The following is a 13101-nucleotide window of genomic DNA, read 5'->3' on the forward strand; positions in this document are numbered from 1 at the left end:
GGACAAAGTTCCGTCTCATTACTTCTGCTCCGCGACGACGAAAAACGAAGAACACGGCATGCATGGCGGAAGAGAAGCACTGCTCTGAGGAAGCTGGCGCATTCACGTGACCGGGACCCAACCGTATTTGGCAAGCGCATCGACGGCGTTGACGACGCAGCTCTAGAGCTCTCCGAGTGGGAGGAAAGAGCTCCAAATGAACCAGTCGAGTGCAGTGAGAATGGTCTGTTTCGACCAGTCAAAGCTGAAACGTTGCTCCAGAGTGTTCTAGAGCAATTGGAAGCAATCAATCGAAGACACCCTTAAAAAGCCAAAGCAGAGCATTAACCTGATTTCTTTGTGTTCTATAATGCCGTTTAAGTGCCTCGTCTGTCTGTTTTTACGTAGGAGCTTGCCAAATATCATTTCCCGCGACTTGCGCTAGAAGAGCATTTAATAGCCAGTGGTCTTGTCTATGGTGTTTTCCCCCCTGAAATACAGTAATCTTAGGAGAGCGATAAGACCCCTGAACAAGGTCAACCATCTTATCATAACCTTTGATTTGGGTGTTACTTCTGTCAAAATATTCCACTCGAAGACATTCATTGACTTAACAACAATCCTGCCATCAACGTTTTTGAACGAATGGAATCTGAAGCTGTAGAGTGCTTCGAAAGAGAGATCACAGATATAAACACGAATTAATGGTCCGCTATTTTTTGAGAGATGACAGAACAGTTCACAATCTCTGCACCTTACGTTGATGAGATCGATGCAAGAAGTCGTGGCGTGTGTTAGGCAGGATTCCTCTCTTGGAATCTCTTGAAATAAAGCTTCAACACCAAAATCGGCTAACACATTAAGATAGCCCGTATCAATAGAACAATTGGAATCCAAAATAGCAATCTTAAGGTCACCAAATAAAACCAAAGGTGTGGTACAGCGTCGCTGAACAAAACATATTTCTCAATTGAGACAAGAACTAATGTTTGTAATATTAACACACAGGTAATGTTGATAATAATAATAATACATAACAAATTTGTTTGACAGAACAATGCACAAGCCTAACAGCCCAAAAAGGCAACAATTGGTTCCGTGAACAACAAATGGTGACTCGCACAAGATACGTTTTAAGGGGCTGCGGAAGCAAATTAGCTTGGACTTTGCAGTGGTTAACAACAATGCAATTATCGTAGAACCAATCCATGACAGAACAGGTTATGCACAGCGGAAGTCTAACAGCCTCGTTACAGCCTCGTTGCTACCAAACTGGTATCATCAGCATACTGAAAAATTTGCTTGAGTTTGACACAGCTACTTTTATGTTAAATACGAGAGTTGCGAGACATCAGGCTTGCTGCATTCTCTTACGTATGGCCATTGAGCTACTCAGGCTTTTGCCACTGGACAACGTTTGGTATCGATTGGAAAGGTAGCACTTGAACCGATTTTAAAAAGTGTCATGGATGCCGGTACGGTACACATTTATTAAAATGCGCCCATAATATATCGCATCAAATGCTTTCGTCAAATTGAGAAATAAAGCCAATGCCACAAGATTCCCATCAGCACAAATTTAGGTCTAATAGATCCTCAAGCGATTGCTTTTCACAAAACAGTATTCTGTTTCAGGCAGCCAGCTGAACCTTTCCAAGAAACCAGTAGCAACTGTGAAAACATAGTTTCCTATAACTAACGAAAGAGTTGGCAGGATTGATACAGGACGGTAATTGTGTAGGCAACCTCGTGTGCCATCTTTCTGCAGAGCACGAATAAAGGCCTCTCAAAGGTGAGTGGAATGCAACCGCTTTTGAAAGTGCTGTGATATCAAGTAGTAAGCCCTCTAAGGAGTCGGAATTATATTTGAGATCACGTAATCTAATCTCGTGTACAGGAGGATATGTGCTATCTTTAAAACTAGGCATTTATTTATAATATAGATATTTATAGATACACAATAGACCATAGGTCTTCCTCATTCATGGTGAGGAAGCTAGGCGGAGGCGATACTCTTATGGCTGCCATAACAGACAATTGGGTGGCCGGCCTTGCCATTAAAGTTATCAGTAAATTTCTGCGACGTTGCACCAAAGCCCTTCAGCAACATTTCGTCTGAGCTGGCAGCCCTATCTATACGCCCCGCCATGCGTTCTGTGAAAATGTGTCGGTCGCTGTGAAATCTGCTCTCTCGGTCTTCATTTTGTGAAAGCTTGATGCCACGTATTTCCATGTTGCGATTCCTGATGCGTTGCTCATTCTTGGTAACAGCAGGGTGCAACGTATCATATTGACTAAAAAATGTTCTAATGACGTCTAGGTAGAGTCAAGTCACAATTCAACGCTGACAGCCGTTACTATTATTATTATTATTATTATTATTATTATTATTATTAAAGGCTTTAACTGGAATGGAATGGAATGGAATTTTTATTCAATACACACACATCAAGGAAAGTCATGTAGGCCCGCCTAAGCCCGAGGGCTTGATACTTGATACTTGAACTGTTCTTGGGCACGATAATAAAGACATTTATTATGATAATAATAATAATATTTTTTAATTTTCATTTTTAATTATTTTAATTTAATTAAAAATTATAATTTTTAATTAGATAATTTTTAATTCAGTTCAGTTCGTTGCGATGTTCTGCAAGCAAAAATACAGAAGTCACCCGCCTAAGCCTAACAGGCTTGTGAGGCATGCGAGCAGGACAGACTGACAGTGATGAACGCTAACACATTTAAAACAGGAAACTCGAAAGCTCTAGTTTGTAGCTGTAACTGAAAGCTCAAAAGGTGCTGGCTCGAGGAGAGCGTGGAAGATACCCTCCGTTCCGGAAGGGTTCTGAGTCGAGATCGATTTCTGTAGCGAGGAGCGAGGAATCTTGAGGAGCACTTCGAGTTGAGGGCGGAATGAATGGTCGTTTAATAATTCAGCAGTAATCAGCTGCTTTACCCATCCTTTCGTGTCTCTTTGAATGCGTGGTGTAAATGAATTTTGTCAGTTCACCGTAAGCAACTGAGTTTCAATGCGTCATTTGCCTTCCAACGCATGTATTGAGAAGCGCCAACTACCCCTATTATGATGGAATGATTCATAGCGTCACAGTTCGAGTCGAAGCAGTTCACAGGCTGAAGACTTCGGAATACCCTTTTCACATCGCCTTTTCTTCGTCGCTCTGCATTAAGTATTTCATTACGTTCATTTATTGAATTCAGTATCGATTGGACAGTTTTAAGAAGTGCCTTTTGCATCAGCTAAATTGTAGAAGGTTTGCCAAATGGTCAGCTTACGTGCGTTTTGATTATGTGAGTATTGACGCATGTCGAAGCAAAACACTAAATGCATACAAACCAAAACAGAACAAGCAGAAACGTTCGGGTGTACTTCATTCATGGGCAAACGTATATGATCTACGCGGGACAGTGCAACAGAATACGTCCTAATATTTTGAGGGGAGTTATTACGCAGTTCGGAGTTGGTGTTTGTGCCTGCGAACGTGCAAGCGGATGTTTATATGTTCTCAAAAGTCATTGAGAGTGTGATCAATAGGTGTTCAGTGTCTGGATGTAAAATAGGCTTCTGGAAATGCTTTTCACGAGTGTGTGTTTTTTTTCACCAGTGTGCTTTTCTCGCGACATCATGCGACTGTCCAAATAGGATCTGGCGCATCGACTTGTCACGATTCGTTTCATCGGTCTGCACGACCCTTTTAAAATTGCTGCAGCGACCATCTGCTGTACTGGCCGCAGCTTGCTGTGTCTGCGAGAGCTTTGTATTCACTGACGTGTATAAGATAGTTTGCATGTGTTCTCACAACAGTAGACACCATATTATGCGAACAGTGAGACAGAGATAATATCAATATGTGGTGCGTCGTTTTTCTCACCCTGTTTCTCTTCAAGCCTTACAGTACAGCTCGACTTTATGATTCAGGCAAGTTACCTCTGTTGTTATAGCAATTGGTTTGACGACATAGTTCAGTTATGGTACTAGTCACCATGAAAGCTTATTATAATTAAGTGCCGGTCCTGATGAGGGAAAAAAGCGCAGCTACATTCGATACAGAAGTGTGTGCGTTATTGAAATCATCAACTTGCGTATAAGTGTTCTATGAGCATCATATGCATGCTTCTGTTTGAGGGAACATAGACATTGCATTCTCTTTAGACGAAATCGACAACAAGGTGACTACAGTAAGGTGTTGCGTGGGGAAATGTACGGTGGCGGCAAAGTAGCGGCATAGTATATACGTTACTTTTATTTTGAAGCGGTAGCTTTATGGAGATAATTCGTCAAATTTGTAGCGACGCTAGTATTGCGCTATTTTATTGTAGAGTAGCGGGTAACGGGGTTTCAATACTTCGTTTTTGTAGCGGGTACAACACTGCTTGGCTGTGATGTGTAGGAATACAGCTCTAATTCCGACATACGAGGGAACTGGAATGAGATCAGAGCCTCAACGTGATCAAACACCCAACGTTTGAAAAACGACGCTTTATACGACACGCGGGCTACATAGCCACCGCAAGAAGTCCTACCACTGCGAGCGAAGCATTATATACCAAATTGTAGATGTGTGCGCCGCAGAAACTAAAACTGTGCTGGGACGGTTATAATAGCGCGGTTCTGAGTCATGATGTCCATCACGTGATGGACGCTGATTCGATACCATAACAACGCAGGGAAGTGGTTTAAAAAGTATATACCCAAGCTTTTCAGCACAAACCCAATCAGAGCAATTTGTCATAGCAATGCGTGTGAAAGGAAGTTCAACACACTTTTGGGCCCAAGGGTCAAGTAGCGTCAGCTACATATATGTGCTATTCAAAGCCAGCTGCATGCTGCGCTGATTGGCAAGCCTCGATTTTCCTACTTCCAGAGGGCAACGTCACCTGCGTACGCAGAGAACGCCAGCATTTGGATAATTATCGTTTTTAGGCCCGCCATTGACCCATTAAAGGGTGTTGGACTGAGTATTCTTTCTTGACGGACACTCCTTGATGACCATGATACTTAGGGTTTCCATATTGGGATGTTCGGACAGCGACAGTTCCGTCCATAACAGAGTCTTGCAGCCAGCTAAAGAGTCGACCGCACACTCCAAACAAGCGCAAAGCGTGTGTGATACAAATATGTGAGACGGTATCCTATGCGCGCTTGATGCCCAGGGAAATTGACTCGACGATCCGCCGATGAGCACACGCATGTTGGACTGTAGATTCTAGATTAAGCACTGGATCCATGGACCTTCGGTAGCGCGGAAATCGAGCCATTTCGTGAGGGCACACCTTGTTTTCAGAGCCACCAGTTGAGGCGATGCAAAAACATTTTCTCCGTCAGTTTTCCCATACAGCTTATCGGGCTCACGGGTGACAGGATGATAGGGCATTTGTAGCCTTGCCTGGTTCCAGGATGGGAACAACTAATGCCTCCTTGCAGCTAGGTGGTAGAGGTCGCTGTTGTCAAGATGCATTATACACGTGAAGAAGAACTTGGAGTGACCACCCGTCAAGGCTTCGCAGTGTGCAATAAGAGGTTTATCGGCTCCCGAGGACAAGCCTACGTTCACAAGCTTCCAAGCTGTCTTTAACTCGATCAGTGCAAAGTCACGCTCTGTAACCTCCAGTGGGCTGGGCCGGTGTAGGTGAATTTCAGCCGTCAAACTCTGGACAAAACTGCTGTAGAGCGGAGGCGTCGAGGCAGTGCTGCCGTTAGTACCACACATAAGTCCGTCGCTAGCGTGTTTTCGTCTACATCCTTAACCATAGCGAAGTCCGCGAGAGGATTCTGTTGACGGGGCGCCTCCTTCAGACAGCAGACTGTCCTCCAGATCTCTGTGGCAGTGTCAAACTGTGAAATGTGTTGACAAAACTTATGCCAACGTTTCTTCTCTTCTTTCTCAAGCTTTCGTGTTCCTCGACTTTCTATCCGACGGTATGCCATAAAGTCAGTAGTTACCCAGTCCGACGAACCGTTCTTTCTGCTCAGCCTCAGGAAATCAGTCCTGGAGTTGGCTGAGGGGGGCAGTTTCCTGTGCGGAAGGGGAAAACAATGGCTGCTGCGTAGCAGAAAGCTGTACTTTTCAGATGATGCCGTTCCCATGGAAGGAAATTGGACCGAGTTGCAGAAGTTGAGGCCCATCCAGGTCTATTTTGTGGGAGATACATCGTTCAAGGGTTATTCCCTTGAAGACATTCGTCTCTACGGAGATTCCCTGCTTCTTTACGTATGTATTATTACCACGTAGAGTTTTGTTATAAACCGTACAACACCGCGATATAAAAACACACCGAGACAAAAATAAATAAAATACGAGCAAAAAGTGTGACAGTTTGCGGCTCCACGAGTATATCAGGGTCTTCCGTCATGTACAGTAATCCGCGTTAATTCTGGTGCTGGTTGCTCGCTGCTTTCACAGATAATGAGGATCAGCTATTTAAGAAGCTTTTCTCACGAATAAAAGAGTGCATTCTGACCGCTGGAGAGCATGGCGTCTACGACACCATCCTTCTGAGTAGAGTCAGGATAATAACAGTTCATCAGCAATTGTCCCCAACAAACCAATACCGTCTCAAGAAGCTGGGATTAGTGAATCAATGTAAATAACGCATGCGGGGCGGTAGGACCGAGGCACATTGTCCTGTGGAGCCTATGTGTGACTTCGTGTGCAGATCCGTATCGCCGAACTAGTATAAGACTATTCTAAAAATATAACCCTTCACTCATGACTCATAAAGTGGTTGCTACATATTATCAATGCACCCCTTGCAGTGAACATGTCTAGTTTTTGAGTGCTGCTGCACAAATTATGCGGCGTTTTTTGTTAACTTCAGTACCCATATTTTGTTTTCCCGTACTTTCATTTGGTAACCAAACGTAAAAAAAAAAACAAAATTAAACGAAAAATCAGTGTAGGCGGAACGTCAGGAAACACTTTCGGGTACCAGCCTCTGCCGTGCTAAAACCGTAGCGATGCCAAATCAAAGACTGAATGTCGTTTTAAAACGACGAAAGTTGACTAACCACAAGGATTGTGAATATCATGTGTTATGAGAAAGGCCCTCTATATGAAATCTACCTTTCGCATGCCTTTCGCATGTAGTTGGCTGGGACACGTGCATGAATGCAATCATGAAGTACACTATATTATCGGTGTAATGGGAATCACCAGTGTCCTCCTTTCGGGTGTCTGTGGGTACACGAATCCATTCCTCAATGATTCGCGCAGTAACGCACGAATCAGTACTGACTGATTTCACGTTGAGCACGCCATGAAATGCCGCACATATTCCTATTGAAACGCCTCAATCGACACAGACACACAATATGCTTGGCGCACTATAAGCGATGACTTGCTGATCACTGTTTCGAACTTCTCGTTCAGGAAGTTCCCGAGAGCAGGGCGTGCCGTGAAATGCTGTGCAAAACGACAGCTATTCCCTATCGCCTGCGATCGTCGCCGCCGTCGTACTGGGGTATCCACCGTCGCTGTCATTTTGCACGGCATTTCCCGGCATGCCCTCACAGGACCTGAAACGTGATGATCCACATACGACATGGAATTGTCACTGGCTGTCACAAGCAGAACATACTATTGAAGCCATATTGGCTGGTTATAGGCGATACGGGTCTAATATGGGACGCGTTTTGCCAGGATTTCCATCATATTGGCTGAGACTTGGCAACATGGGCTTCCAAGTTTGAGCCAATATCGCGAAGACGTCAGAAATGTAGGCCCCGCATTGCCCGTGGGCACCCCGTATTGATTGAACATGCAGAAAATGGTACGTACACATGCTGGTACATTCGTACTACAATGCTCAAGCATCGTACTTAATCCACGAACCTCCCGCAGATGATACACATTATTCGAAACAGTCAACATATCCTGCAATCCCACTTAAACATCCCCTGCAACTCAACACCTCAGCATTTCCACTTGCAGCAAACAGCCCGCTAGTTGCTTCACGATGCGAATCAGCCGATCTAATTGAGAGTGTGGTCGTTTGACCGGAATGACGCGTCCAACATCTAATGCGCATGCGCGACACTCGGATTGGCCGTTTCATTCTGGTTAAAGCGTTGCTGGTTCCTCTAACGACAACGGATTAGCGGCAGGTCAAGTGAAAAAAAAACAAAAAACACAATGTTTGATGGTAAACGATGTAACGATAGCTGCTTTCAAGTTACTGCCGGCAATGTGAGTTGCTGAGGCGTATGTTCGTCACCGTCACGGAACTGTTTCGTTCCTTTGTACTGTAGGAGCCGGTTGGCTAATTTTGTTTCATGCACTATTGCGATCCCAAAGAAGGCTTCTGAAGGATCTTTCACATTGGCTGTTCCGTGGCGCTGCCTGGGCGCAGCACCTGTTCTTCGTTTTTAGGGCGATGCGTTGTTATTGTAACGCTATGCAACGTGGATCAATAAGATCCTGAGAAATAAAAAGAGGAGAGAAGCAATATGAGCGGTGAATATTATTCCGGAGAATGCTTTGCTATTACGCGGACTCACCGTTGGCGTAATCGCGGAAATATTGGCGAAATGACGTCAAAATAGGCTTGTCAATATAGGAAGCCCATACTGATCCAATATGGAGCCTGGTTGCACTCTCAGTATTGACAGCCCGTATGGGTCCAGTATTGCTGGTTCCCTGCTGTTCGGTCTGCGTTTTTTCACTGAGGCGTGTCCTGCAACCAACAAAGTGTGAAAAAATGAAGAACACAGTTGATCTGCAGCACGCTCAGAAGACGAGTGAAGGGACGTCGCTGATTGTGCGGTCTTCTCGCCTGTCACTTGTGGTGCGGGCGCTGCAGCTCAAGCTGACGTAGGTAGCGCGTGAGCTGAGAAGCACGAAATAGCAAAGGGAAGCACGAGGGCATTTCAGCGTCACGAGAGGATCGTACCGGCCGTGAGCCGTTAGCTTCTACGATTGTACTTTTCTTCTAAATTTGACTGGATGCGTACGATACAGAGTATTCCGGGAATGTTTTATATGGTGACTCGCACTGAAGAGCTTAAATATTGAGGTAAGGTTCGAGCCACTTTAAATATCACGTTATTGTTGACTACGACGAAACATGAATATGTACAAAACGAAACACACAAAAATATCGACGAAACTGTTTAATCATATATGCAATCGTGCCCTTTGTGTGGGACGCGGGACGACGTGCCTCTGCATTTTATGATTATGTTCGCCGTTGTGTGCTGAGTCATTCTACCGGCTACCTACATCTCTGATTACTTCACTGTAACAGTGCTTTGCTTGAACGTCAGATTCGTCCAATGTGTTCGGCAGTAACATATCTAATTTGCATGTTTCAGAATATTGGTAGCAAAGTCCCAGCTCCCAAGGCAAAAGCAGTCGGCGCTGCTGTGGTACGTTTTCCTACAAGACAAGTGCATTACTTCAGTACTAAGAAGCAATTTAGCTTTCAGAAGCTCAAGAGCAGAAGTACCTGCCCATCAGAGAAGGGCTGCTCGCTGGCACGAGCTCACAGGAGGTCGTTCCGGGAACAGATCTCACTGGTTATCTGCAGGAAAATGAGGCAGCACTTTATGCGGATCTTGTTGTTTTCATGACCAGGTAAGCATACCTGAAAAACGGAAAACAGCTCGAAAAACGCACTTTATAATGACGCGTTTATAATGATGCCTGTCTTACATCCAACGAGTAAGCGTGCATATGTTTGCGCCGCACCTACGTGACTTTCGGTTGCCTACTTTCGGCGCCTACGTGCGGTTACTCTTACGCACTACCAGGAGTTTACTTTGAAGCCTTGGCATTATGTGGTCCGTTTACAACTGCGGAGAGAAGTGCATATTTTTCTTTTGTAATAAGCTGCACTTATGCGGCGCTTTCGGGTGTCGGCGATACTGGGTGTCACACTTTTTTTTTCTGTCACATAATTGCCGTGTACAATTTTCTTATCACACATCAAACTTTTGGCTTGAAATCAGTCGCACAATTGGTGTATACAATTTTTGATCATATATAAGACTCCTCTTGTGAAATCGTGTTGGTTCCGACGGTTTCGCCGTATGGCATTATAGGTATAATTCAAAGCAGTAATGGCGCAACGCTTCTCTTCTTTAGATTGCGTCTCATTAACAACTGTCAGTCACAAAAATGTGTATACGGCAGAATGGTAAGGGCGTAGGCGAGCTGGCACGTAATTACGACAGCAGAACGCGAGACACAGAATAAAAACAGAAGGACACAATCTGAAACATAGAAACCTTTTAATGACGTGAAACTAGGTGTCCAGCAACTTCATGAGAAGTGACAAGGGGGGAAACCGAAAGGTCACCTATGCAATGTCCTCTCGTGACAATTTCTTTGAATTCAGCCAGAATGGCCTGCGGGTCTCTAATCTTCTCAAGCTCGACAGTCTCTCTGAAGTATGTGGAACGGCTGTCACCGAGCTTGAAATGGGCCACCAGCTCTGAGTTTCCATAAAGGGAAAGTGTATTCCTTTCTACGAGTAACAGACGAGTATTTAGACAGCGTCCGGGGGAGGTAAACATTACTTGCTGCACCGTGTGCCGGAGATTTTCGGTGCACGTCAAAATAACCCCAAGTGGTCTAAATTATCCGCAGTCCTACCCTGCGGCATGTCGCCACACTGGGCAGACAAACCTTATGTGTAACATCACAGTACCATTAATAAACGGCGACAGGCCACAACTCCGGACCTGTGTGAAACGTTGCAACAAGAGGTTTTTGAAGGGAAGGGCTGCTTAATCGTGCAACATTAAAAAAAAAAACGAATAACAAACCTACTTTCAGCCAATATATTATGAGAAATCCCGCGATAATAAGGCATACAAACACGAGTACGGTCAGTGTTTGATTTGCCGACGCGCCACATATTACATTCAAGCACCATAACACTATGTCATGCATAAGGTCAGGGGAATAACTAGCTCTTTCCAACCGGCGGCACTGAAGATGAAGATTGTGTGATATGAAGTGGGAGCACGACTTCCTCAGGGCATATTGAGGCCCTGATGTCGCCACTCCTGTCTTGACCAATTTTATGTGTGGATTATTGTCGGGGACCAAGGATTTGCCGCGTGATCTACCGTAGGTGAAACAAAATACGGGATGGACTTGCAGACAGAGGTCGAGAAATCGTAGCTTCCCGTCTGCCGAGCGCTCAAGTAAGAACTTCAACTTTGGGGGGAACATGTGATCGCATCTACCGCTTTAGACAGATACTTCTACTCAGTGGATAATAATGGAAGGTCTTCAACGTATCATGCTATACTTACAGTGGATGAGTTCACTGAGGAAACAAACTTACATGCAGCAGCATCTCGGATATTCAGGTAGATTTCCGAAAGGATCGGGGCTACCGAAGATACACCATCAGATTGTACGAAGAGATTATTGTTGAAAGACATGGCAGTGAATTTTACGTGCAGCTCAAGTACACGTAGAAACGGAATCAGTACCATTACAGCATTAGATTCAAAATGGACCAGTTGATTCTCAATAACAACAGACACGTGTTTGAGTAGTACATTAACATTGAGGGAGTAATATAGGTCTTTGTGTCCTGAGCCAAGTCATGACACCCCGGTTGGCAGTGGAGCCCGGAGAACAGCAGAATTAGTTCATCAGAGCTTTTCAGTGACACACGGTTGGGAAGAACAAGGGGACATAGCGCTTTTTCCAAAGAGGTATAATCCAGAGTTGCGAGATGGGGTCACCCATTCCATTCCAATTCCATTCCGAGGAATGGAGATTTGTGGTAATTCCATTCATTTCAATTCCTCGGAATGAAAAGGTATGGTCAATTCCCTCTCCTGGAACGGCTTGGAATGGCCTCAAGAAAAGAAATGCACTGATAACGGTGCTGGCAAGTCCAGCAGTGCCATAGGAGATTGACATTACCAAGCACGGAAAAGCACAAAGACAAGGTTATTTTACTCTGGACCGTGTGTAGGTGCGGTGCAAGGGGCGCGAAGGCAGAAAGCAGCACGTTGAAAGGAGAACTGCCACCGGGACACCCAGACCATTCCATCCCAATTCCTAGGACAGTTTCCGCCATTCCATTCCGGGTTCTGCTAAATCTGGAATCATTCCAACTCCGGAGTGGCAACATCGCAACCCTGGTATAAACCATCTTTTGCGATTTGCTTACTTCACTAGTAACGACCCTAAATGGCATATCAACCTTCTGATCCTTTAGAAATAAGTTCCCCGCTACTGCAGAGCACTTGCAGTCCCTGATTATCTTTCCCAGTGGAATACTCAGGTCCGTGAGTAATTTGGAGTGATTTGGCTGAACACTCGTTCAGCTAAAGCGAATGACCGGATTCCCGTGTTATATTGCACGAACAGCCTCTTGACTGCTGGGAACCCGTCGAGCCAGTCTAGGCTGTGATCCTCTTCGAGCCTCCACCGCTCCAGCTCATCAGCGGGACTCACACGTCTCCTCTGCACTTTAGAAAAGTATCATCTGAACAGGCCACGTCGGACTCTATAGTGTGATTCAGCTCTGATGATGGCGGTGTCTCTCGTACTCATGCCGCGGACATCCAGCCATTTCTTCGTTGTCATCATCAATCCAGCACAACCGGAGCCGCCGTTCCCCACGGCGATCACGTACTCTAGCTCTACGGATTGCTTTGCGAACCTACAAAATTAAACGGGTTGTATGAGTATGGTATGCATGAGATTGGCAGACCTAGATGAATGACCATTATACCTTCTGGCAATGGGGCACCCTTAACCACATCTGCTAAAGTAGTACAGAAACTCTCAGTTGTCTCGCGATGTAAACACCCAATTATTATTATTATTAGTACAGAAACTCATGCGCGGGAGTTCGTGAAACGCTGTGCGTAAACACCACAGCGTGGGGAGGAGCCCCCATATGTACATGTAGTCCTCCCATTGCACAATATCCAGCGCCTTTGCTAGTGACTGCATCACCTGGTTTAAAAAAATCTGACATTAACTTGGCACGCAACAACTGCCGCGTATGAATCATGCCTGCGCAACCAGACTGTGTCAGTAAAAATAAGGGAACTACTATTGCAGAACAATACTTACATTTGTGTACTCGAAAATGAAGGTGATGTCTTCTTCCTGGAACATCTGCACA

General features: G+C 45.0%; 1 protein-coding gene across 4 annotated transcripts in view; it reads left to right on the forward strand.

Moving 5' to 3' along the window:
- The first annotated feature begins 3745 nt into the window (after window positions 1-3745).
- LOC135374171 (uncharacterized) overlaps window positions 3746-13101 on the forward strand; it is a 57633-nt gene continuing 48277 nt past the window's right edge. For 2 of the 4 annotated variants that reach the window (XM_064607195.1, XM_064607198.1), the window contains exons 1-4: window positions 3747-3919; window positions 6073-6212; window positions 9311-9364; window positions 9418-9572. In XM_064607195.1, the coding sequence (XP_064463265.1) occupies window positions 3850-3919; window positions 6073-6212; window positions 9311-9364; window positions 9418-9572 (419 nt within the window). In that variant the 5' untranslated portion in view covers window positions 3747-3849. Of the gene's footprint in view, window positions 3920-6072; window positions 6213-9310; window positions 9365-9417; window positions 9573-13101 lie in introns of all 4 variants that reach the window. The other 2 variants (XM_064607186.1, XM_064607199.1) reach the window with 2 other exon arrangements.

The sequence above is a fragment of the Ornithodoros turicata genome, chromosome 1 (genome assembly GCF_037126465.1).
Source record: "Ornithodoros turicata isolate Travis chromosome 1, ASM3712646v1, whole genome shotgun sequence".
In the NCBI taxonomy this organism is placed as follows: Eukaryota; Metazoa; Arthropoda; class Arachnida; order Ixodida; family Argasidae; genus Ornithodoros; species Ornithodoros turicata.